General features: G+C 42.3%; 3 protein-coding genes across 5 annotated transcripts; all 3 read left to right on the top strand.

Moving 5' to 3' along the window:
* The first annotated feature begins 5,782 nt into the window (after positions 1-5,782).
* NT1 (Neurotrophin 1) lies at positions 5,783-10,164 on the top strand. Of its 3 annotated transcripts, none has more exons than XM_086833563.1 (6): positions 5,783-6,238; positions 6,336-7,264; positions 7,552-7,683; positions 8,220-8,366; positions 8,435-9,799; positions 9,845-9,878. In XM_086833563.1, the coding sequence occupies exons 1-6, from the start codon at positions 5,783-5,785 to the stop codon at positions 9,876-9,878; spliced, it is 3,063 nt and encodes a 1,020-aa protein (XP_086689689.1). The 3 variants fall into 3 exon arrangements, with proteins under 3 accessions (XP_086689689.1, XP_020816389.2, XP_086689688.1); XM_020960730.2 differs by lacking the exon at positions 9,845-9,878 and having other exon boundaries at positions 8,435-9,035; positions 9,115-9,522; XM_086833562.1 differs by having other exon boundaries at positions 8,435-10,164.
* Positions 10,165-11,588: 1,424 nt separating this feature from the next.
* LOC110190085 (uncharacterized) lies at positions 11,589-13,208 on the top strand. The gene has a single exon (XM_020960391.2). The coding sequence runs from the start codon at positions 11,656-11,658 to the stop codon at positions 13,135-13,137; it is 1,482 nt and encodes a 493-aa protein (XP_020816050.2). The 5' UTR covers positions 11,589-11,655; the 3' UTR covers positions 13,138-13,208.
* A 1,787-nt stretch (positions 13,209-14,995) lies between these two features.
* Positions 14,996-15,902, top strand: LOC110190391 (uncharacterized). Its single transcript, XM_020960844.2, has 2 exons — positions 14,996-15,251; positions 15,494-15,902. The coding sequence occupies exons 1-2, from the start codon at positions 14,996-14,998 to the stop codon at positions 15,559-15,561; spliced, it is 324 nt and encodes a 107-aa protein (XP_020816503.1). The 3' UTR covers positions 15,562-15,902.
* Positions 15,903-22,745: the final 6,843 nt, after the last annotated feature.

Genomic DNA, 22,745 nt, shown 5'->3' with positions numbered 1-22,745 from the left:
GTAAGCGGGCTTATTTAATTTTTAAGCTTAAGAAAATAAAGTACTAAAGAAAAATATTGTATAAAGATAATATGAAAGTGACAGGTATTTAGAACAAAATACAACAAAATTGTAATAAATCATTTTTAATAAAATATTACTTCCATTTTTAAAGAAGTATATAGAACATTTTGAATATAGAGCCCACTAAGTTTACTATATATAAATAATAAACTTATGAATATCTGAATACTTCATATATATTATTTTTTTATAAAAAGCTGTCCTTGATGGTTAATAGTCTCTTACTGGTTTTGTATAACTTTTAAGTTAACCTTGAAAATGTATAAATTAATATTGTGAACCATATTTTATGTAAATCAGTAGTACTTCATATATTTAAAACTATATTGCACAGCCTAAGAAGCCCTAAAGGCCTAAATTTAAAACCGGAATTCGGTTAAAAAATATACATGCATAATTAGGTCTTCAGCTGAATGCGCTTTGAATATCAACCTGAAATGCAAAACCATAAAGTAAACCTGATTATTTTCAATGTCAAAGTTCTTATGCATTCAATATTACATCCCAAAAAAGGAGGGGTCAGTAATCCCAAACTGAAACCAACCAGACTGCAGTGCTACTTTTGTGGTCCGTCACTCCCCAACCGGAACACACACAAGTCGGAAAATAAAGAAATAGGTATAAAAATACAACTGTAATGTGCAAATTAGCCAAGTGCATCGCGGTTTTACAATTTTACTTTATGGCTACCGAGATGAACGCCGGTAGCGGAAAAATCTACCTATATGCGGCGTGAAAAGCCAAAGCCATGTTGTGTTGGCTTCAATGGACGACAGTTTTGGCCATGGTTGCCTGATTGATGACGCTGCAATTAAACACACGTCCAACGATGCGGTAATCTCGACAAATGGACATTAAGATAAAGTGCGTGGAGGCTGGAAAAATCGTTGCGTGCAAATGAAAACGAAATGAAAATCCAGATGGTGCCGTTTTGCCGCTGCTGTGGCTACCAAGGAAAGTGTGAAGAAAATGCTCCTTAAGTGGTCATTGGAGGCACTTGCCCTGGAGCACTTGACGCTATAGTTTATGCTTTTAACCAATGATGAAGAAATAACAATAAAGCGCAAAAAAGCGAAACGACAAAGGCACGAACAATCATTAATAGAAGTGGAGTCAAAACAGCGCACAGTGGGGAGCACGACGATTTAAAGTCATTACCTGCGGATATTTATAGATGGCTAAAGATGGTTAGGGAAAAATTTCCATTCATGAGTGTATATTTTTGGTTGTAAATGTTCATATTCTTTAAACTGAAAGAAACCTTATGTAAATACTTTGTAAGCAAACATAACAAATTAATTTTTAACTGAGAAAATAAGAAGTTTGATGTGAGTTCAAGACTTCAGCAAAATATTTAATTTACTAAGGAAGAAGTTCCCTTATTTTTTACCATATATCCCAATAAATCTCTATTTGTAAATCCTTATTAAATGTGAAGAAATTCGGTAAAAAAGCAACGGTCTCTAAATATTAGATTCTATACATAAAAGAAACAATCTAAAAGTCTAAGTTAATTTAATAAATATAAAATCAGTATTCAATAAATATAAAATCTTAATCGAACTGATTTAAATCCTTAACAACATTTTAATCGACATTTGATCCACTGTACTTTGACTGACGGATAGGCGGAGGCGCTAACAACCTGCCCAATGTTGCCACCGAGGGCTGTCTTAAAAAACGAAAGTGCCGCCGCGGCTGGCTGTGAAATTAATTTTCTTTCCTCAACTCCTGAACTGACCTCCCCTCCCCCTTCGATGGAGTGGTCAGAGTGTTTTTCATGGCTAATGATGCCGATAGAAAGCAGTTTAAATATACGGTTTAGCATGCTTCCGTTTTTGGCGATTTGCTTCCTGACCCAGTCCCCAAAACAAATGACTTCAGACACGAACTTGGCGAGCGACCAACGACGGGCGACTCCGGGCCAGAGCTAAATTATTTATATAAATAATGAAAAGCTTCCGCATTTAACGCTAATATATTCATATATTCAAATGGGAGCCATCTAGGCAACGGTTCAATGACCTGCGAACTGCAGAGCTGCACGAGAAAAGCAATTTTCTGAGGCACAAACACGTTGCAGAGAGTTGAAATTGCAGCAAGAGGTCCAGAACGCCAACCGAACCAAAGTCACAGCGACAGCAGCAGCAGCAGCAAAAACAGCAGCAGCAGCAGCAACAGCAGCAGCAACAGCAGCAGCAACATAAGCAAAAGCCGCAGCAACATAAGCAAAAGCCGCAGCAGTTAAAGAAGCAGTGAGCAGCAGCTGAGGCAGCAAATCAGTCGGCGGCGAGTGTTGAAAGCGTTAAGACGTAGCAGGCGGACAAAGAAACAAGACCAGGTCCACAAACAGTGAGGCGCAGTGAAGGTGAATGCCAAGAAGTGTGGCAAAGTAGAAAATCTGTTAATTAAGGCGCGTGTGAGAAGTGTGAAAAATCTGCATTCAATATCCGCCAATCCGTACTCAAAAATCAGCCAGACGGCACTGGCCCAAAGCCATAAAAAGTGAAAATTATCGCCTTTAAGTAGAGTGGAAGTGGAATGGAAACTCGGTTCTTGTGCCGCAACAGGAAATAATCAGTTAAAAAGAAGCTTAAAGCCCAGGCCAATTGGAGAAGGGAGCGGAGTGACTGGGTGAAGAAGAACCCAAGACTGAAGCTGATCTGAGGTGATTTCTTGAGCTCAGCCTCGTTTTATAAATTAATCATAAAAAAAGAGCGGAAAGCTGAAACCGAGAAACAAAGAAACAAAATCGAAATTGGAATTTCAAAATACGATTTTATTTGTTGTGGTTGTTGTTGTTTGCGGCTTGTGTGTGTTTATTTTAGCCAAATATGTGAAATGGAAAAAACTTTCTAAATGAGCTGAGGAGGAAAAAAAGAGCGCTTACAGCGACGCACAAAAATTTGAATTCTTTTTATTCTTTACGCCCGAGGAAATTGTGTCAGTCCGAGCTGTTTAAGGCGTGCGTGTGGGTCTGTTTATTTGTATATATACATATGAGTTGCAGCTTTTCGGTGGGTATTTATGCTCGTGTCGCGTTCGTGCCCTGAGTCTTTCGTTTAGGGCCCGGCAAATTGCTTGAGACTTTTATGACGTGCTTTGTCTCGTCGGCGATATTGATTCTCCGATTGCGATTCCGATTTTAATACCGATTCCGATGGGGACAGCTGTCGTCGCCAGTGGTGGCTAGTGGTTCAGCGGGTTCGCTTACTAGGTTAGTCGGTTAGCACCTAGTTGCGTCTTGGTCTTAGTCTGCTTAGTGGGATTCTGCGGAGATTGTCAGCGCGAGCGCAGGCGCGACTTTCTTGCTTTCCGATGCTGCTTTAATTTGTTTTCTTCAATTCGTTGAGTTTTATATTTTCTACAGCTTTTGCTGCCTGCTTTTTTTTTGTGAGTGGCCCCGTTTCGTTGTCTGCGCAACGCACGCAAATTACAAGTTAATTAAAGTGGCCAAAGAATTCGCTGGGGGATTGCATGCTCAGCCAGCTGCAGCATCTGCATCTGCATCTGTATCTGTATCTGTATCCCACTCCCCTTTCCCTCCCGTTTGTAATTTGTTTTTTATTTGTACTCTCCCGCAATGGCACCCACGCCAAATTGCTGGGATGCCTGGGAACCGAAATAATGGCTGCAACATATGGGAAACGGCCGCGACTTATTGGCTTAATTTGATTAATCGTGGTACAACGCTTTCCCAGCCGGTTGCGGGTTACCAGTGTGTACATATATATATATATATGCAAAGGCCACACAATATAAACGAAAAAAAAGAAAAACAAAACCAGAAGCACCAGCATTTTCCTTCAGCCTTTGCGACCATTAGCGAAGATGGTCTCCTGCGCAGGTGTGCGAGATAAATTAAAGACTGCGGGCCTCGCCGAGTCGCAGGCATGACAACGGCGGCATCCTCACGTTCGTGCAGCTAACATTGCGCATCATTTCATTCAATTATTTGCCTTGGGTGCCTGCGATGCCTGAAAGAAACGAATCTCGCCAATCTCCGGCCCACGTCTGCCATAAGTCTTCAGGCCCGGCCTTGGAAGCTGCCTTTTCTAAACTGTCAACTGCGGTTGCCGCTCGGGAGATGCCGCCAAATTTTCACTTTTCATCCGCACAAAAGGTCACAGCATCTTTGGCAAACATCGATGCTGCAGCTGTGCTGTGAGTGCCATTGCCTCCGAGGAGTTTGCCGCTGTCTTTTTGGCGGTTTGGGTGTAGTTAGCATTCAGATTTGTCAGCTCCTTGGTCTATTCAGGGGAATAATGAAAGAAAGATTGAAAGAAAGACTTTCCTTTGCAAATAAAACATTTGCATGGCTAAGAAGAGAAACCGCAGGGCAGTTCACGAAAAGACAGGGCTCACTGGGGAATAGTGATGACAGTTTTTCAAACAGATGAAAACCCTTTAAGGATTAAAATTTAATTGTTTTGTGAAAGTGTTTCAATAATATATTATCAAATTTTATGGTTACTTATTAGGTGCCTTTAAAGTTATTTAAAATAAATGAAGTTGAACTTCAAGATTGAAAAATAATTATAATTTTGTAATGAAAATCTATTAGTAATAACGAAGCTAAAACATATAGCAATTCATCTTTAAACCTAGAATCTCCAACTTCTCTTTTTATTTAAGTAAGAAGAAACGTTAAGAATTTCACAAACTTCTGAATTTATTTAATATAATGTAATTAATATATTCGAGGAGTCTGCTAACATTTTTTAATATTAATCAATTACCTAGTATAGTTTCTATACGCTATGAGTTTCTTTCAACCTATCATGCATCAAGTACTTTTCAAAAGAAGTAAACTAATATTAAAGCATATGAATATCTTTAAAAAATTCCCATAACATGGAATATGCAAAATACATCCTATTAATAAATAAGTCTTAAGTATAGTAATAATGTTTTTGCATTATTTTCTGGTTCCGCCTGTTTCAATTGATTTGTCTTGTGTTACTTGGCTGCCATCACTGCCTGGGGGAGTCTCTCCAAGCCTTTAGCGCTTGACAAATGTCTTCATTATGACGATAGGAAGTTAGGGCCACAGCCAAATCAATCACACGACCTTTCGGAGAGTCTTATTGCCGCAAAAGTGCCGTAAAACTGCAGGCCAGAGTCATAACCTCGCGTGGCAATAAAAATGGCAAAAGTAACAACAACCAGAGCGGCTTCGCTGCTTCACGCCTTGTTGGGCAGTCAACAGATATGACAGTCGACTCCTACTCCGGCTTAGATGATGATCATGATCATGACGACGCCGATGGCTGAGTGCGATTACCAAAAGCTGGCGACGCGAGATGACGCGGAGACGCGACTCTCGTAATAGCAATAGTTATAGTCTTGAGAGGCTTGTGTCTTGGCCTGGCCAAGACGACGACGACGACGACGATGGTTATGAGCCGGGTGCTCCGCAGTCGTAATAGTTAACGCTCATGCTAATGACTCTTACTTTCGATGGAAAGCCGAAAATAAGCGGTTATGAATTTCTAAGCAAATTGCACAAGTCCAAGAATAGACCAAAGGTGCGTTTTCTTTGTTTTTTGAAAGCGTGTGAGTGCGGCCATAAATAAACAATTAAGCAGCTGTCATTGTTCGGTTCGGGAAATTAAGCCAAGCTTAGTAACAGCCACTGACCGCCCCCTGAATTAACTTTCCTTTGCAGACGAAATAACTGAGCCGCGAAAATAAAGCCAGAAAATCAGAAGAGCTGAAAATGAAAGTGGGCCGCGCCTTCGGCTGCCTTTTCTGGGCCCTTCTCTATTGTGTGCTCTATCTGGACCTTGTCAGCGGAAACTCCGCCGATGATGAGCTCCTGGACTTCGATTTTGCGGACTCCAAGGATGTCGTGAGTGGAGACAATTGGCAACTGGATGATTTGGAGGATCATCAGGGAGACCAGACTGAGAAGAAGCTGGAGTCCAATATGCTGGATTTCAGCGTGGATCTTGACGAGCCAGAGCCAGAGCGTCAGGTTCCGCCCTTTGACTGGCGGGAACGAGCTCTAAGGAACGCCCTGGCCAAGGCTCTAGCAGATGAGGGACTGCGTCAAAAGTTCACTGAAGTGATGCCCATCCTGAGGGTTCTATCCTCGCAGCAGCGACTGGCCTTGTCAGCTCTGATCTCCGCCCAGATGAATGCCAAGAAAGGACACGACCTGAAGCTAGAACAGGTGAGTTTAAGGCGGTCTAAAATAACCAAATATTTATTATTTAAATGTTTTAAATGTTCTTGTAATTAATTATTTAATTAATAAACAATTCCCTTAGGTTCGCATGATGTTTGGCAATGACAAGAAACTCTTGCTGCCCATTGTGTTTGATCTGGCCAATCTGTTAAAGAGCTCCACCCGAAAATATATCAATCTTGGATCCGACTTGGCCTCTGCTGCTCTTTTCCACAAACCCATCGATCGTAGGGAGGATGTCCTCATAGCAGAAGAGTCCCAGCTTGATGACCAAGTGGGTACCATTGCCGTGACTGTCAAGCCAGAAGAGGAGGAAACCGATGATGAGGAGCAGTCCGATTCCCTGGAAGACTTTTTCGATGAGATGCAAGCGGAGGTATTGGATCCGCAGATGATTAACGAAGCACTGCAGGCTGATATTCGAAATAATAAAACAAAGCCTTTGGAGGAGGAAATGCATGGGCAAAGAGTGCGACGTTCGGCCAATGAATTTGTCCACAAACTCACGCGATCTGTGCCTATTTCGGTGACGGAACAGCAGCTCTTGGGTGGCATTGCGGGACGCACTGTCAAACTGAATACCACAGCCTTTCAACAGCCCAGTGCCTCTAATGAGGAGGAGGAAGAGGATGCTGTGGGTTCAAGTCAGTCTTATGCTGAGGTGGAAGACCTGGCCTTCGCTGGCCTCAATGGCACAGAACTCCCCCTGAGTGCGAATGAAAGACTGGACCTTCAGCGAAACAGTGGCGAGGATCTGGAGAAGCGGGAAGAGCCACTGCCCAGTCCCGAGGAACTCATAGCAGGACCGCGTTACCGCCTCGGCAAGCGACCGCTTCCCGGCCAGAAATCGGCGTCGCCCATCAAGCGGAAGCGGGTGCAGACGGTGGCCAGTGGGCGACCAGGACGGCCCAAGGTCGCCGCCAGTTCCCACAAGCCGGTAGTGTCGCCTCCTCACAAGAAATGCGAGCGATTCACCAGTAACATGTGCATTCGCACCGAAGACTATCCGCTGTAAGATCCCCCCTCCCGTAGCTAGTTGGTGAGCGGTGCTCCCGGGTCCTGGTTCCTGGTTCCGTTCTCGGTCTCGGTCCTTAGTCTTTAGTCTACTTTAGTCCGAATTTTAGTTATTAATAAAAACTGTAATTTATTCAACTCACCTGCCCAATGATCCCTTGCACTTATGCTTAGTCACTGGTTTTTGGTAGGACTTAAACTATAAGCACTGGTTTTGGTAAGAGTTTCTATATAAATCAGTTGGATAGTATATATATTATCTTGTAAATCTAAACTACACACAGCGAACAGATCATGGGCAGCATTCGACGACACAAGAATGCCATGTCCGCCCTCTTGGCCGAGTTCTATGACAAGCCCAACAATAATCTGGAGTTTGGCGACGAATTCGATGACTTCAGCTTGAGCAAAAAGAGGTGAGTTAGAAGAAAATCGTAAAATAATTTCAATTTCATAAACATGATATACAAATATGCAGAGACTATATCTGGTTGCCCAACCATCTTTATTATTTTTAGAAAGGGTTTTAAACAAAAATATACAAGCACTGAAATCTTTCAAAAGAGAAAATCAATTTTAGCTTACATAAAAAAGGCAAAACCGTTTTTATAATACTTTTACAAGGGGAAGTTATAAAAACTATTTTAAAAGTAGCATATTTGTGATACATTTATAAGAATTATAAAATATATTAGCTTTATAAAAGTGTGTCGAAAAACTTGCTCATGTGTTGTTAACTTTTTAAAAGCAGCACTTTAAATTACTGTGCACCATAAATGAATCGAAAAAGCGAGTCAAATACATTTTAAAAGTGATTTTACTAACTGAAATGAGCTTAGAGAAGTGTAGCCAATTTAGTAAAATATAATATTTAACTTTTATGTATTATTTTTCACTTAATTATTGAGTTTATTTATATATATATATAATATTATATTATATTTTATTTCAGACGTGAGGATGAAGGCAGTGCTGGTGGCATGTGCCAGAGCGTTGTCCGCTATGCCCGACCCCAGAAGGCCAAGTCCGCTTCGGGAGAGTGGAAGTACATAGTGAATACTGGCCAGCACACGCAAACCTTGCGGCTGGAAAAGTGCAGGTGGGTGTTTTTTCTTACCCCTGTGAAAATAAAATTAACTCTATCTTTCCATCTCCGATGATCCACAGCAATCCGGGCGAAAGCTGCTCCTATCTGGCGCAGACCTATCGTTCGCACTGTTCGCAGGTGTACAACTACCATCGCCTGCTCAGCTGGGACAAGGTCCGCGGTCTCCACGTGGACATCTTCAAGGTGCCCACCTGCTGCTCCTGCCAGGTGGATGGCTACCGCCAGCAGTTTCCGCCACTCTCCTCCATCCAGGCCAAGGACTACTCGCCTCTGGCCAATATCAATGCAAACAACAATGGGTATAGCACCATAAACGAAGAGGATCTGGACTATGCTGATGAGAGCGAGGAGGATGAGCTGGGCCTGCGCTATCCCTCATTCAATAACCGAGAGACCAATGAGCTCTACGCCAGCAGCAAGAAGGTGAGGGTCAAGCTACCTGGTGTCAGCACCAGCGTGGGTCCTTACCTCAGTCCTCCGGACGACGACGAGGATCGCTATGGAGGCGGCTTCAAGGGCTCCAGCTCCAGTTCCAGCTCCAGCTCCAGCTTCGGCTCGAAGAAGTATTACACCCAGGCGAGCCGCCGGCGGCCGCAGCAGCAGTCGGAGGCGCGGCTGGACTTGGATCTGGCGCCGAGCGAGACGCATTCGGACCAAGAGGTAAACCCATTTGGTGGTGCTGCCGAGAAGCCGCGAGTCCCGCTCAATCGCAAGCGTATTTTTGCCTCCACCCACACAGCCCCACCCGCAATATCATCCGCATCACCAGGAGGAGCTGCCTTTGGCCTACGATTTCCACAGACCACAAGTCTACCAGCCCGCACGGGAACCGCTGCCATCGGTCCGGGAGGCGGCTATAGCCTCACCATCGGTGCCGGCGGTGGCCCTGCCGCCCATGCCCATCAAGCAGGTGCCGTCGCAGCACCCGGTGCATCCACAGCTGCGCCACCTCAGCCCGGCCGGAGCAAGTCGCGACCCCGCTTCTATGCCCCACCAGCCACGACGACAGCCGGCTCAGCACCATCATCAGCAGCAGCATCGCCGACACTTCCGACCCAGCACACCGCACACTGGGAGCCGGATCGGGAGCGGGATCAATCGACGGCATCACCAGCAGCAGTACAGCCGTCGGCCGTCTATCCGGTGAGCTCGATCCTCACCAGCGGCGGAACGAGTGCGGAGTCGGCGGCGGGCAAGAGGATCAACTACAACTACCATCCCATTATTGATTTCTTCGACAAGAACCGGCGGGCTGAGGCGGCGGCGTCCACAGTGCATCCTACGGCATTGGCGGATGAGTCCCGGATCGTGGAGCAGAGGGTGTTCCAGCATCCTATACCGGTGCCCACGACCCACGAGCGTCGCATGGGATTCGGCGCCGGTGGCGGTGGTGGTGGCGGCGGCATTGCTGTGGGTGGTGGTGGGCATCGTCCGGGTGCAGGTGCTCCTGGGCGGCTGGGCTTTGCCAGTGACAATGCCTGGACACCAATGGTTGTGGAGTAGACTAAGTCGCATGATTCCATTGAGCCTGAAACCCACGCAAATCTAACGCATTAATCATAATCTCTGCCGTTCTCGCCAGGAGCCTAATCTCGTAGTGGTCCAGCTGGTCCAGCTCCTAATCTCAATTCCCTCCCGCCCGCAAAAATCCCTCTAATGTTTAACCAACTATGTTTACTTATTTATTTATTTGTAGTGAGTAGTAAAATATATACGGGAGGACCTCGTTGTTGGGCAGGTTCACTTGGTCAAAGCTAGAGTTTTAGCAATAAACATAATTTATTAAACATTTTTTGTGTTTCTTTTCTGTTTTTATGGGTAAACTATTTGGCGAAAAGCTAAAAGAGTAGGTTTGCGTATGGATACTGATAGTGGTTACTGTGCTGCTGTTAATTTGCGGTGGAAGAAGTTTTCAAAAACTGAAAGCATCTTTTAGGCGCTTTGCAAATGTTAAGGCTAGGTGGACGGGCGACTGTTAAAACTAAACTTCAATGTTAAGTTTGGTTTTAATAAATATGTATATATTTATATAAAAAAATATTTATACTATGCAAATATTAAATATGTATTTTTTAATTTATATTTTGAATTATTATACCTCTGAATTGTTAAAGAAATTCTGAAATATAATGACAGTAACGGGGAATATTATGACCCAGCTTATATTTAAGTCTTATAAAATGTGTATCTATGTATATATATATAGAATATATAGTAAAAACGTAAAAGGGAGCACCCCTTAATATAATACATTTAAACTCCATTTTTCAATACATTTTAAGAACTTATGAAAATGGAAATCCTATACCATATTTCATGATATTTCGCACATATGAGCTGTTAAGCTCTCCATTGTGTGAACTTAATTGTTATTAATATCTGGATCCCTGCCAGTTTTACTGTCCATAAAAAACAACGGCAAAAATGATGCCCATTACGAGAGTCGGCAAATGAACCATTTTATATTTATATCGAAGATCATGAATTCCTGAATTTTTTAGGCCCATAACGTATTCCGAATTCGTTCATAAATCAAGCCCATGAAGCGGTCCCCATTATTCCCGTCCATTGGAAATATTTTAAACGACCAAATTAATAGACCAGTGCATAAATTATTTCGCCTTTCGCCCGGATGACACAAATACATATTATTCGTATAAATATTTGCGGGTCTCCGGCGAAGTTCAAGTTGAGGGTCAAGCGGCGCGCTCGCTAATGAGATTCGAGACCGCGAAAATAAAAACACTTACACACACGATCGACGAAAATTGAAACTAGTTTTTAACCAGAAAGTCAGAGAGCCAAAGAGTCAGAAAGCCAGAAAGTTGCATGCGCAGAGACAGAAACCGTGGCTGAAATGTGCCAAGCCGCAGACTTTTGCATATACGTATGCAAAGTGGGTTTCTAAAGCGAAATGGAGTCTTCGACTTAGCTTCGATTTTAGCTCCGACTTTGACCAGTTATAACATTGGACGTTGAACGCAGCAACCTGCAACGAGCAACCAGCAACTTGCAACGTCACTCGGCCAGTTTCGCTTTCATTTGCTGCCGATGACGACGACGAAGACTCCGATGACGACTCCAAAGTCACATCCATCTCGCTGCGAGCGAAAGAAACAAAAAGAAAGGCTCGTGTCGGGCCAATCAAACTGGAAAATTGGAAAAACGGCGAGGAAATTTTATAAAGGCCCAATGATAGCACACTTTGTGCACAGTTGTAGCTCGGCCACCGAACGCGAAAGTGAAAAGCTGAATTTCCCCGAACGAGAGTAAAAGTGCAATGGCATTCAGGATTTATCCGGTGCTCCTTCTGTTTCTACACCTTAGTCAGGCCATCAAAGTGGAGGATGGAGCTCCTTCGAGCAGTACTGTGAGCCCCACGGTGTATAGGGTCTCAAAGCCGGAACCTAAGCAGCCGCAGAACCGAGTTCCAGCACATCTGCAGGACATTCGTCCTGGCTATGTGGATGATGATGCTGGCGATGTGATAAGGATCATCGAGCCACCGCAGCACTTTCAACAGCTAAAGAAGCTGCGCCACCGGCAGCCAGGTGCTTCGCCAGTGATTTGGGAGCAGCCTCGCAAACTGGTGACCAATAGGGCCAAGGTAGTGTCCCCCGGCGATCTACTGACCCAGGAGACTCAGCTTCAAAACCATCTTAACTCTCCGAATCAGCTGCAAATACCCATGGAAATCCTGGCTTCGGTGAGGAAAACTGAGCGCTTGCTGCAGCGTCAGAGCCAAAAGGGTCCGCTGGTGAGACAACGCCACATCCAAAGGCAGAGTCACACTCTGATTTCTCAAAAAAGCCTCGAACAGCAACTTTACCATCGCGGTCAACAGCACAAACTTCGGGCAATGCTAAGTCGTAATCAGGAGCATAAGAGGAACAAAAGGGTCAAGAGGGAGTTGCCAGAGAGGGAAACCCCCGAGGGAGTAAGCAACAAGAGGCAGGGAAAAGCGGCATATGATGTGGCACAGGGCCTCAAGTTGGTGGCTCACATCGGAGATCTCCTGAAGAATGCCACCCTATACGTGCCCGATGAGGGTGCCACCAACGAGGTTACCCCCTTCCCCAAGAGGTCACCATTGCAGCAGCAATGCAACAACGCCACCAACTGCGACAGCCGGCGACGTCGCCAGAGATTATTTAAGCACCAGGGCAAGTCAACGGAGCGGGAAAAATTTAAGGAGAGACGGCGCAACTTCCGCAATGAGGCAACAACCACGACAACCGAGACAACGACAACGACAACGACAACCACGACCACTGGCAAATCACCACCGGTAATAGTTTCGAGTGCTTCCGCAACTCCGCTCGCCAGTCGCCTGGTCAATTCACGCAAATCCAAAACCAAATCGCCAAATAACCACCTTGCTCGCAGCGATGATTCCATACTCTATGCGGATGTGATGACTAATATACGCAATTTGTGGCAGGAGCACGACCTCCTGGCGGCGCCCAGGTCCATTGCCCCCGGTGAGGTGGCCAACAACACGGACTACCGCGCCCTGGACGTCTACCTCAAGGAGCTGGATCATTTGGCCAAGAAACTGCCCACGGTGGCGCCCATAACTGGGCTCAATCGAGAGGAACTGGAACGGGCCACACCCACGCCCAGTTGGTATTTGATCAACGAGGAGGGTAAGATCTACGAGACCCGGCTGGACAGTCAAACAAAACCATCTTCGACCCTGTTTCATCGATTCCCCGATATGCCAGAGAACAAACAGAATGCGTCCACATTGGACTGGGAATAGGTCCTATTTCTTGTCTTGTTTAATTAGTTTTTATTAATTTATTTAGATGTAATAAAGTATTACCAATAGAAGTGTGGATTTAATATAATTCAAAAGAACAGAGAGGAAAACTGGATGTGAAATCTATTTTAGGTTTTGTATGAAACAAACTTAGGGGATTTTTATATAGATTTACAATACAAATACGTTCTAATAACTTAATTTATTAAAAACGTGTTTAATTTACGGACGAAGTCCCTTGGATTAGTTTAAGATATTTACAAAAATTTTAACTTGAGGGGAATATTATGCTGATTTCCTTGATGTATTTATTATTTACTTAGAAGTCAACGCATAATAGCCGTGGAATTCTTCACCTTACTCCGAGGTTCCCCCAAAGCTCTTTCAATGCTACATCTCCGGAGGGGGGCATGGGGATTCTTGCTGGGCAGCCAAGCATTTAATTCTGCTAATTACAACGACTCTGCCTCTAGTCCCAGCCCAAGTCACAAGTTCTTGGCTAATGCGGCAATTTAGATAAGCCCAAGCCGAAAAGTGGCAATTAGCCCCGAGCTTGGATGGTCGACGTGACGTGCGAAACGCATTGTATGGAGCCCTGACCCCGCCTAACATGCAAACTTGTGAGAAGATTTTCGTGGCTATTAAAATAGTTTTGGGGGGAAACAGTACAGGAAAATCAAATGGCTCAGATGAAGCGGAAGAAAACACCTGACCTCTCTTTCCACGCCCTCAGCCCAATTTCAGGTAATGCGCAAACGGTTTCGTGGCAAATTTTATGGGGATGCCAGCTTTAAGATGTTTGATGTTGATGTTAGCCGAGCGATCTCATTTTCATTTCCACATTCGTTTTTGGTTACCCGCAAAAAACCCAGCAGACAGACACTTTTTGGGCTGCTCTTTTTTATGGGATTAGAATGTTGTCCAGCCACTTTGACAAAGAATTATTTAATTTATAGAGCGTGTGTTAGTTTTTTATGATTATTATTTAGTGTGTTGGCGGGGACTGCTGATAAATTAGAGTGGAACGCGCATAGGGAAGAGAAATCGCTCCATATTATGTAACCAAATGAGGGGATGGCCAAAGAAATGTGTGTTTATTTTTCGAGACACTTTGAGAATTTCTTGTGGCTTTGATTTATCAGAGGAAATTAGATAACTCTTTTGGGTTTATCTAATTGATTTATGGGTGTCAAATTAAATTAAATCTAAGCTGGATTTTTTTGCAAAATGTTATTGTGATATAAATGAAATAAGTTAATATAAGCGATGAAAGGGAAATTCAAAGTACTCCCTCAACCTTTGTGCACCCCTGAATGCTTGCCGAGTTGTGTGACTTTTCAGTGAAAAGAACTCAAAAAAGGCTAAAAGAGAATACAAGAGAGGCTCTGCCCATTACGACATTGACCCCGCTGATCACAGACAACAGACGACAGGTAACAGAAGGTGGGCGGTGGGTGGCTGGCATTCAGAGGTAAAGGCAAGAGGGCTAGATGTGGGCCAGAAAACAAGCAAACGCAAGTTGGCCCAAAGCATTGTAATTAGCAGTCGGTCATGCAAGAAATTCATTGATACTTGGAGGGATCTTCGGCGGAGCGCGGGCTGCTGCATTGTTAGAAGCACACGCAGTTTAGGTGGAATCGCCCAAATTGGAGGGGAAAAGCGTTTTCGCTTAGACAATTGTTTTGTCGCTGGGCATTGATGGCAACGGCGTTGCAAGAATCGCTTTTTGGCCATTATAAAAGCCAGCTGCACGCTCCCAGCGTCAGTCAGTCAGTTGTTGTAAGCCCCGAGTGGCATTTCCACCGTCAACCTTTCTTATTGCTTAAAGGAAATCCGCCGTAAAACCATCCTCAACACGATGTTCCAATCGAGATTCCTGTGCCTGCTGCTCGTTCTTGGCCTTTTGGCTTTGTTCTTGGGCGGATCCGAGGCCCTGCCACGTCCCCAGGAGGGTCGAGAGGAGGGCGGTGACCAGGAGGCTGCCGTGGAGGCGGAGGAGAAGGATCTGGATGGAGCCGCATCCTTTGGATATGGATACTACTCATCACCGTACCTCGGTGGATACTACGGCGGTGGATACTGGCCGCACTACAGTGGCAGTTACTACGGAATTGGTAAGATTGATATATAAAATATTCTAGTAGGAATCTGGTTTTAACAGATCAAGAAGTTTTTTGTAAAATTAGAAGCTTCGAAAATGTAGAGGTTACATTTTGGATGTTCTTATTTTACATTTTCATTAAGTTCTGAGCTGAACAAGTTTTCAACTAAAATATATTCAAACATAGATTAAATTAATCAAGTTTCCTCTGCGATTCTCCATTTAATATTTATTCTTTGTGAACCCAATCCACAGGCTATCCCTACTACGGTGGCTACTATGGATTGCATCACCATCATGGCCACTATGGACACTACTTCTAAGGCGGGATTATCTGAAGCCTCAAAGAACAAAACACAAATAGAGAAAGGAATCTATTCCAGCCTCAGTAGAACTTTAGCGGCACCAAACTTCATCTAGCACTAGCTCGTGTAGAGAGACCTAAGTAGAGAAATAGAATCAGATTGAAGATAGCGTTAATAGCCGGCACTAGCCTCAATAGCCAGACGATGCGTTCTTGACCGGATGGCCAACAGATTAATTGCACTGCCCCCTTGCGCAAGGATAATTGCTTCAATTAAGCAGCAAAAACACATAATCAAAAAAAAAGTAAAACAAACCGAAACAGGCCAACTGAATATTACATAAATAAATGTTATGATTTGTACAAATTAATGCCAGCGCTTCTGATTGCTACCGTTGATTGTATTTATTTTTATTTTAGACCAGAGTCTGTGCGCTGGCTATTTTATGTCATCGTAAAAGCCGCTCTGAGAAGTCAATCACACGGGGGCACCCAGCTAATTAGCAATTCAAATGGGGCCAGGCAAACATTTGTTTTATATCTTTGGCCTAATCTAATTAATAGGGGTTTTATTTCAGAAGCACATTAACTGTACAAATTGCCAAGAACTGAGTCGTTAAAAATGGGCAGGACGGCACAGCACAGAGCGACAAGTAAGTGTTCAACACGGCGTATGCGTAATTTATGAGTGGCTTACCATAAATCGCTTAAGACGAGCGGATCTCGCGGTTGTTGTGTAAGCCAAGTGTCTCAAATTCTGAAAAAAAAACCCGCTGAATGCTGGCGGTGCCCGAAACAATTTGTCTTGATCGGATTTTGACAGGCAACAATCGGATATTGGAAGTCAGACAGACGTCAAGTCGGAAAGGTCATGGAAGTGATGGACAATGGACAATGGACGATGGACACTCTGAAGATTAACGGCCGGCGGACGGCGAGAATGGTGCGACAATAATCGTTTGATTTCACGGAGAAACCTTTGCGTGAATAAGTCGGATCAAAGGTCATTCGGTAGCCGAGAACCGTATTTCGGTTGACACTTTTCTTCTGTCGAAAACGAGAACGTTTTTTTTCGGACTCGTATTCATATTCCGATGGTCAGTCTTAATAATAGCGTTAAATTGGCCATTAAAAGATCGTTTAGCATTTCATTGTTGATCCGAAGCGTGACCAAGCAGATAAATATTGCTTAAATATGATTATTATTTATTCATCAATTTTTCTGATTTAGCCATCTCGGCAACATGACTCACTCGAGGTCCAAATTTCATTAATATCGCGTCCGAATAGACGCAAAACTTGTTTTAATTAGACTGGGGAAGACTTTTGTTTATTTTATTTTTCCTTTTGCTTTTGTGACTAAATAAATTAAGTCAGCTGACGCTATAGCGGACATTCATTGCACTTTCTCACAGTCGACGGGTAGTTCTGAGTTCTGTAGATCATTCAGCAATATACCAAAAACTATCAGCTAGATAATATGGCTAATTGATTATTTGTTTAGGCCAATTTTACCTATAACTCTTAGCATTTTGTGACCGCTTCTAGGCCAAAGAAAGAGATATTGAAATTCATTGAAATCATTGCTACATTGTTAAGTGGAAAAACCACTGGAATTCTCTTGGCATGGTCTTCATTGTTGTTTCGCTGAGTTATTGTATCTTGTGTGGTATTTAATTTGGGCAACGGCCACTTGAGTTCAAGTGCACGAAATGAGATAAGTAGAGCACAGTGGAATTATAAATAAAATAACTTGAATCAATGAATTGAATGTAGTATAGAATAGTTATAAAGATTTGAAGTTTATTGTAATTTTAATGATTTTGTCTTTGTTTATACACTGATTCTCTTTTTGCTCATTTTTGCTATAAAATTATTATATTTATTGACCACTGTGCACTTACCATATATATAGTTTTTTCTGTTTGAGATTATACATAAAACCGAACTAGTAATTTGATTCGTATCCGAGTATTTGTCTGCCCAGTCATGCGTGGGCAGCTTTATAACTCAATTAGATGCTAAGGCGATCATCATTAGCGGACCATGGGGCGACTGCATTCAAAATGCACTCAGCACTTGATTCGTTAATAATTTCAGTATTGTAAATTATCAATCTATATGCCAAAGGCATTAAGACCCCGTCAGCAAGACGGCTTAAAGGTGTCGCAATCTCCCGGGCTTCAGCTTTCATGCTGAGAAGTTCCTGCTGCTACAGGTTCGTGTCTTAAGTCTTTCGTCTGGCGGGGAATTATCATGTCAGGCACGTCGCATTTGCGGTCGAGCAACTATCCCCATCCGCAATCTTGTGGCAATCCCGATTCGATTGTTCCTTGCCACCAAGGTCGCTACGAGTTGGACGCACTTGAACCCTGCTAAATTGTACAGAGAGAAAAATTTGGTATTATTTTTCTTATGAAGTGAATATATAAGCAATGTTTTTAAAGAATAAAAGAATAATATAGATCATAATGGGCAGATTGAAGACATATTTACACCATTGATGACTTTATAATTTATTAATGTTTTAGTATCTTTATAAAATAAAGAGCATTTCATTTATCATTTTTATATTACATTCTTGAGGCAACATTATCCTAGTTGAAGAAGATCTGTAGATCCGTAAAATACGCTTCATGTTCGCTATATTTATATATTTATAGATAGAGTTTTAAGGTATTTTAATGATCCTAAATTCTTTGATTAGCTTCTAGTAAAGTAATCAATTCCCTTTCATAAACTAATGCAAATTTCCTCTGACAAAATTTCTCTCATTTTCAGTACATTCATCCTGTTATTGGCCCTCGAAATTGTCCATTGAACCTGCATCGAAACTTGTTTTCCCTCGGCTTCTGATAGTGTTTTGTGGCAGCTGCTGGCTTGGCATTTGTGGTTAAGAGCCGAGGCGACTTGAAAGCCAACAGGGAAGGGGGGGACTTGGCCAGATTGTAATGGTAAACATTTTGCATACCAAAGGCATTAAAATCTTTTGGCTTTGACCTTGCCCAGCCCGATGCTCGCGTAGGTGAATAGAGCACCGCAGGGAGCTGGGACTGTTTCTGTGTCTGTTTCGGATACAGTCTCAGTCAGCGCTTCAGTTTCTTTGTATTAACGTGTGTGGCATGCTCGACTTGGCAGGCGGCAAGGGCAATCAATTGTGGCAGACACGGCGGAGAGTCCGCTCCAAATGCAACCGACCAGAAACGCGCCCGAATAAAGAAAATAAGCGCGTATCTGTGTCTGCTCGTTATTTAATTTCCAGTCAAGCTCTTTAATTAGCTGTTAACTTCCGCAACATTTGCGCCAAAGAATGCCTGTCTTGCCAAAATAAGAAAAATACAGAGAGGTATAGCCAACTCCCAGTCATGTAGTATCTACATACCAAGATATCCATTTATTCGCTGTGGGTGCGTTCACTGGCTGAAAGTGATTTATGAACGCCAAGTTCCATAAATATTTACGGCAATTGTTTCGACTTCGATTTGGCAGGCCAGTTTAGGCTTTAATTAAGCGCTGTTCAGTTCTGCCTGAAATCTAAATCAAAAGTTTCCATTAGCTGCAAGCTCCAAGTGCTGACAGGAAGTTCTCATCTCGGTTCTAGCCATGAATTATGACCAAGTTTGTCCGTCGGCCACAGCGAGCGAAGCGCAACGATTTAGAAAGGCGAAATCCTGTGCCCCTAAGGTCACCTTCTGCTCGAGAACTGACCGGAGAACCCGTTCCCAGTCACTTCCTCCTTTGTAACAGGATCGCACTCGGACCCTGGCTCGGATTCCCCTCCATGTGCTGGCCATTAAGCGAGCCGATTCTGGTTCTCAACCCGCTGCGACCTTGGAACGAGAGTGCAAAAAATCCGTTCAGATGCTCCGATGCCTCGCATCGCGATCCCCATCTCGATCTCTGTGTAGGCTGCAATTAAGCTGAACTTGTTATGGTCGCCGGTTTCACTTCGGTTTACTCACCAGTCGCCGGGCTTTACGACCGACAAAAATGTGTTTTACGAAAACGAACCGACTTCGCCCCAACCTGGCATCCAAATAACCATCCATCTCCCCTCGCTTTCAGCTAATCGCCCCGAAAGTTGTTATAAATTTGTCAGTTAAATTCATTACATCAATTGCGGATCCATTGTCACAAACGTAATTAGATCTTGATGAATGGACCTTTGTGGGTGGTTCCCTTTAGCATGGAGGGGTATGTGAACTATTTAGGAATGTTGGTAACAGTAGCAAATGATTGGATTATTTAAAAAAGGTATTTTCTAATTTCAGAGAGATTGTAGGTAGAATCTATAAAATTTTGTTGTTTTTTGTTGTTTTATTTTTAAGTTTTATATAAAATTCCAACACCTACACATTTAATTCTTAAAATAATGTGAGAACAGATTTGCGAATACACTAAGAAATATTAATTATTGAACGTGATTTGTATTTATTTATTTATTTTATATAGAAGATGTGCAAAGTGTCACCAATTTATTATTATTGATGTACCTGTGAAACTTTTCGAATTCTATTAACATTTAAATAATCTTTTTGAGTGGCTTTTTTAAACACGTGCTGAACCCTCAATATATGTTTAACCTAAATTTAATTAGTTCAATTCTGTGAAATATATCTTTTTTGATAAACATTTGCTGGCTTATCTCATCGCTGGCATCAAATACATTTCTCATTTCAGAGTATGAGAAACGGCGCCCTCTCAAATTTTACTTTCATTTGTCATCTTTAATTGTTTATTTATTTTTGAGTATATTGTATCAGTTCGATTTATACAAGTGCTAAAGCGCCCGGAGGTTTAATGAACTGTTGGCGGATTTGTTTTTGGTGAAAACCATTGAGGCTGAATCACCTGCTGATTATTATTATTTTTTTTATTTATTTTATTTTTGCTACCTCCGTTGGTTGTTGGTTTTATGAGCGTTTACCTTGCGGTCGTCATCTCGAATCATTTGTATGCCATGGGCGAAATTGTCGCAGCGAAATGCATAAAAACTTCGGAAGGTTTTATATTATTTATGGCACGAGTCCAGTGAATTTTAACCGGGTTCTAGTCGCATCCTAGTGGCTAGTGCTGTAATGAAGCATGCTTATATAAGCATATATTTTTGGCTGATTTATTGTTTTATTTTGCTTAGCCAAATGTGTGCAATCAAAGGCTTAACATTAAGTGTTTTTGTTTTCGCCTTTACGAGGGGATGCTAAAAAGCTGTTACGGAGCTTTAGTTTTTGTTTAGTTTTTAGTGCTAAGCGGATTAGGTGAATAGAATTTCTAGTTCGAAACGACGGAAACCCGGCTCATCTCTGCTCCAGCTCCGCAGTTTTTAATTATCGGCCGGCAATAAACGATCTCAGCTTCAGTTCAAGTCGTTAATGGCATTTCATTATGAGCGCTGTGCGTCTGAAAAACATAGTTTTGAAAGTTGAAATACTTGAGTCGAATCAAATGGCTGTTGTACACACCGCATCTTGTACGGGCAATCTTCCGGTTTTCGTTCGATTTATGATTATTATTAATAATTGAATTTCTATTTGTTCGACGAGCAGCGAACACAGACCAGCATCTTTCCGCGGCTTTGTTTCGCTTGCAGGGTTTAAGGTTTTTCGTAGTTAATTTTTTTTAATTTAGAGCTTAATTTAATGGAATCAACAATGGAGACCGTTGGCTTGATCGATTGTCTAATTTGTCAGCCAAAGGATTAGTACGAAGATCAACATTAATAAGCCATTAGAAGCGGCACGAACAAGGTTTCCCCCCTCGTCAGATCGATCACAAAGGGTGCAGTTCCGTTTGATTGATGAAACCGAAGCTATCGGATCGCTTTTCACACTTTTGGCCAGCTCCACTTCTATTTCTGCCTCATTTCCCCTGATAGTTTTTGGACTGCCATTTAAGGTCATTCAACAGCCCAAATAAAAGCAAAAACCGCTTCGAGCTACGATTTTCTGTTTTTGTGGGGTTCTTTTTGCACTCCGATCGATATTTCGATACGATTTACGGAAATTCAAGGTCATCGCATCTTAGCTCACTTCAAACGGTAGCAAAACTGCAAGGCGAAGATAACGAAGTATTTTGGCACACTCGCAATGAAAAGAGGAGGTTTTTTGGATAATGATAGAGTTTAATTTGGAATGACAGGGCGTTTTAAAAATAGTTTTCAATGGTAACTATATTTAAATTAATTTATTGTACTAAGCCACATGGATTTCATTTAGTTTTTAGCTTATTTGAAGCTCAAAATTCGTCATAATTAGTGGCTTAAAATTTTCGTCATTCGGCGAAATGCTTTAATTTAATTACCTTGAACTTGTTAATCATGAGCTCAAAGTATATTGTCCGAGATCTTGAAATTTTTAACTGGGAGTCGTTAGAAAGTTTAATTATGCTGACTTAATTTTGGCTAAGCTGTCTGAAAATAAACGTTAGCTTTAATGTACATTAAAATGCTAATTTTAAAGTCATATTAAATTTTATAAATAACAAAAATCCTTACATCCTTATTAATTACAAATCGTAAGCTAACACATCTTACCTTTCCCTTAATATCTTTCCCAACTAAGATACCCATTCATCTCTTTCGTTTCTTTATCTTTTTGTGTACATTTCCTTACTTTTCCTTATTTTCCCGCCCTGAGCTCTCTGTAACTGTCCAAGGTCATGCCATTGCTATTTTTGGCGCATAATGATGGCAATTTGTAAGCCAATTTGCGTGCTTCTTCTGCAGTTGGCCAGGCGCAAACTTCCACTTTGTCTAAGACTGCCTTAAGTTAGACTGGGCGGAGTTTCGAGATCGATTAGCACCCTGATGTCTGACTAATTGTGGGCACGCATGAAGCCCAGCTCTAGTTCCGAATTCCACTACTACAGGTGGTCTGCAAGCTCAGCATAGATGCACAGAGAGAAAATAATTTCAATATCCGGGAAAACGTCACTTGAAAATATTGAATCTATACATGTATTTAATGTAATTAGAATTTGCATATCATATTTTTAATCATATTATGGGAGCTCTGATAATATATTCGTTTGAACAGACTACTATCAGGTATAAATTATTAATTTTTAAATTTATTAGTGTATATTAATTTACAAAATATTGCAACTTTTTAAATATATTTTAAAGAATTTAAACTTCTCGTATCCCTAACTCAACTAAATAAGGATTCAACGTGTTTACCATTCGACTAAGGCTAGAATCAGTTG

The sequence above is a fragment of the Drosophila serrata genome, unplaced genomic scaffold (assembly GCF_035046125.1).
Source record: "Drosophila serrata isolate PLE 108 unplaced genomic scaffold, ASM3504612v1 contig_272, whole genome shotgun sequence".
Classification (NCBI taxonomy): domain Eukaryota; kingdom Metazoa; phylum Arthropoda; class Insecta; order Diptera; family Drosophilidae; genus Drosophila; species Drosophila serrata.
This window is presented reverse-complemented; position numbering and strand designations above follow the sequence as displayed.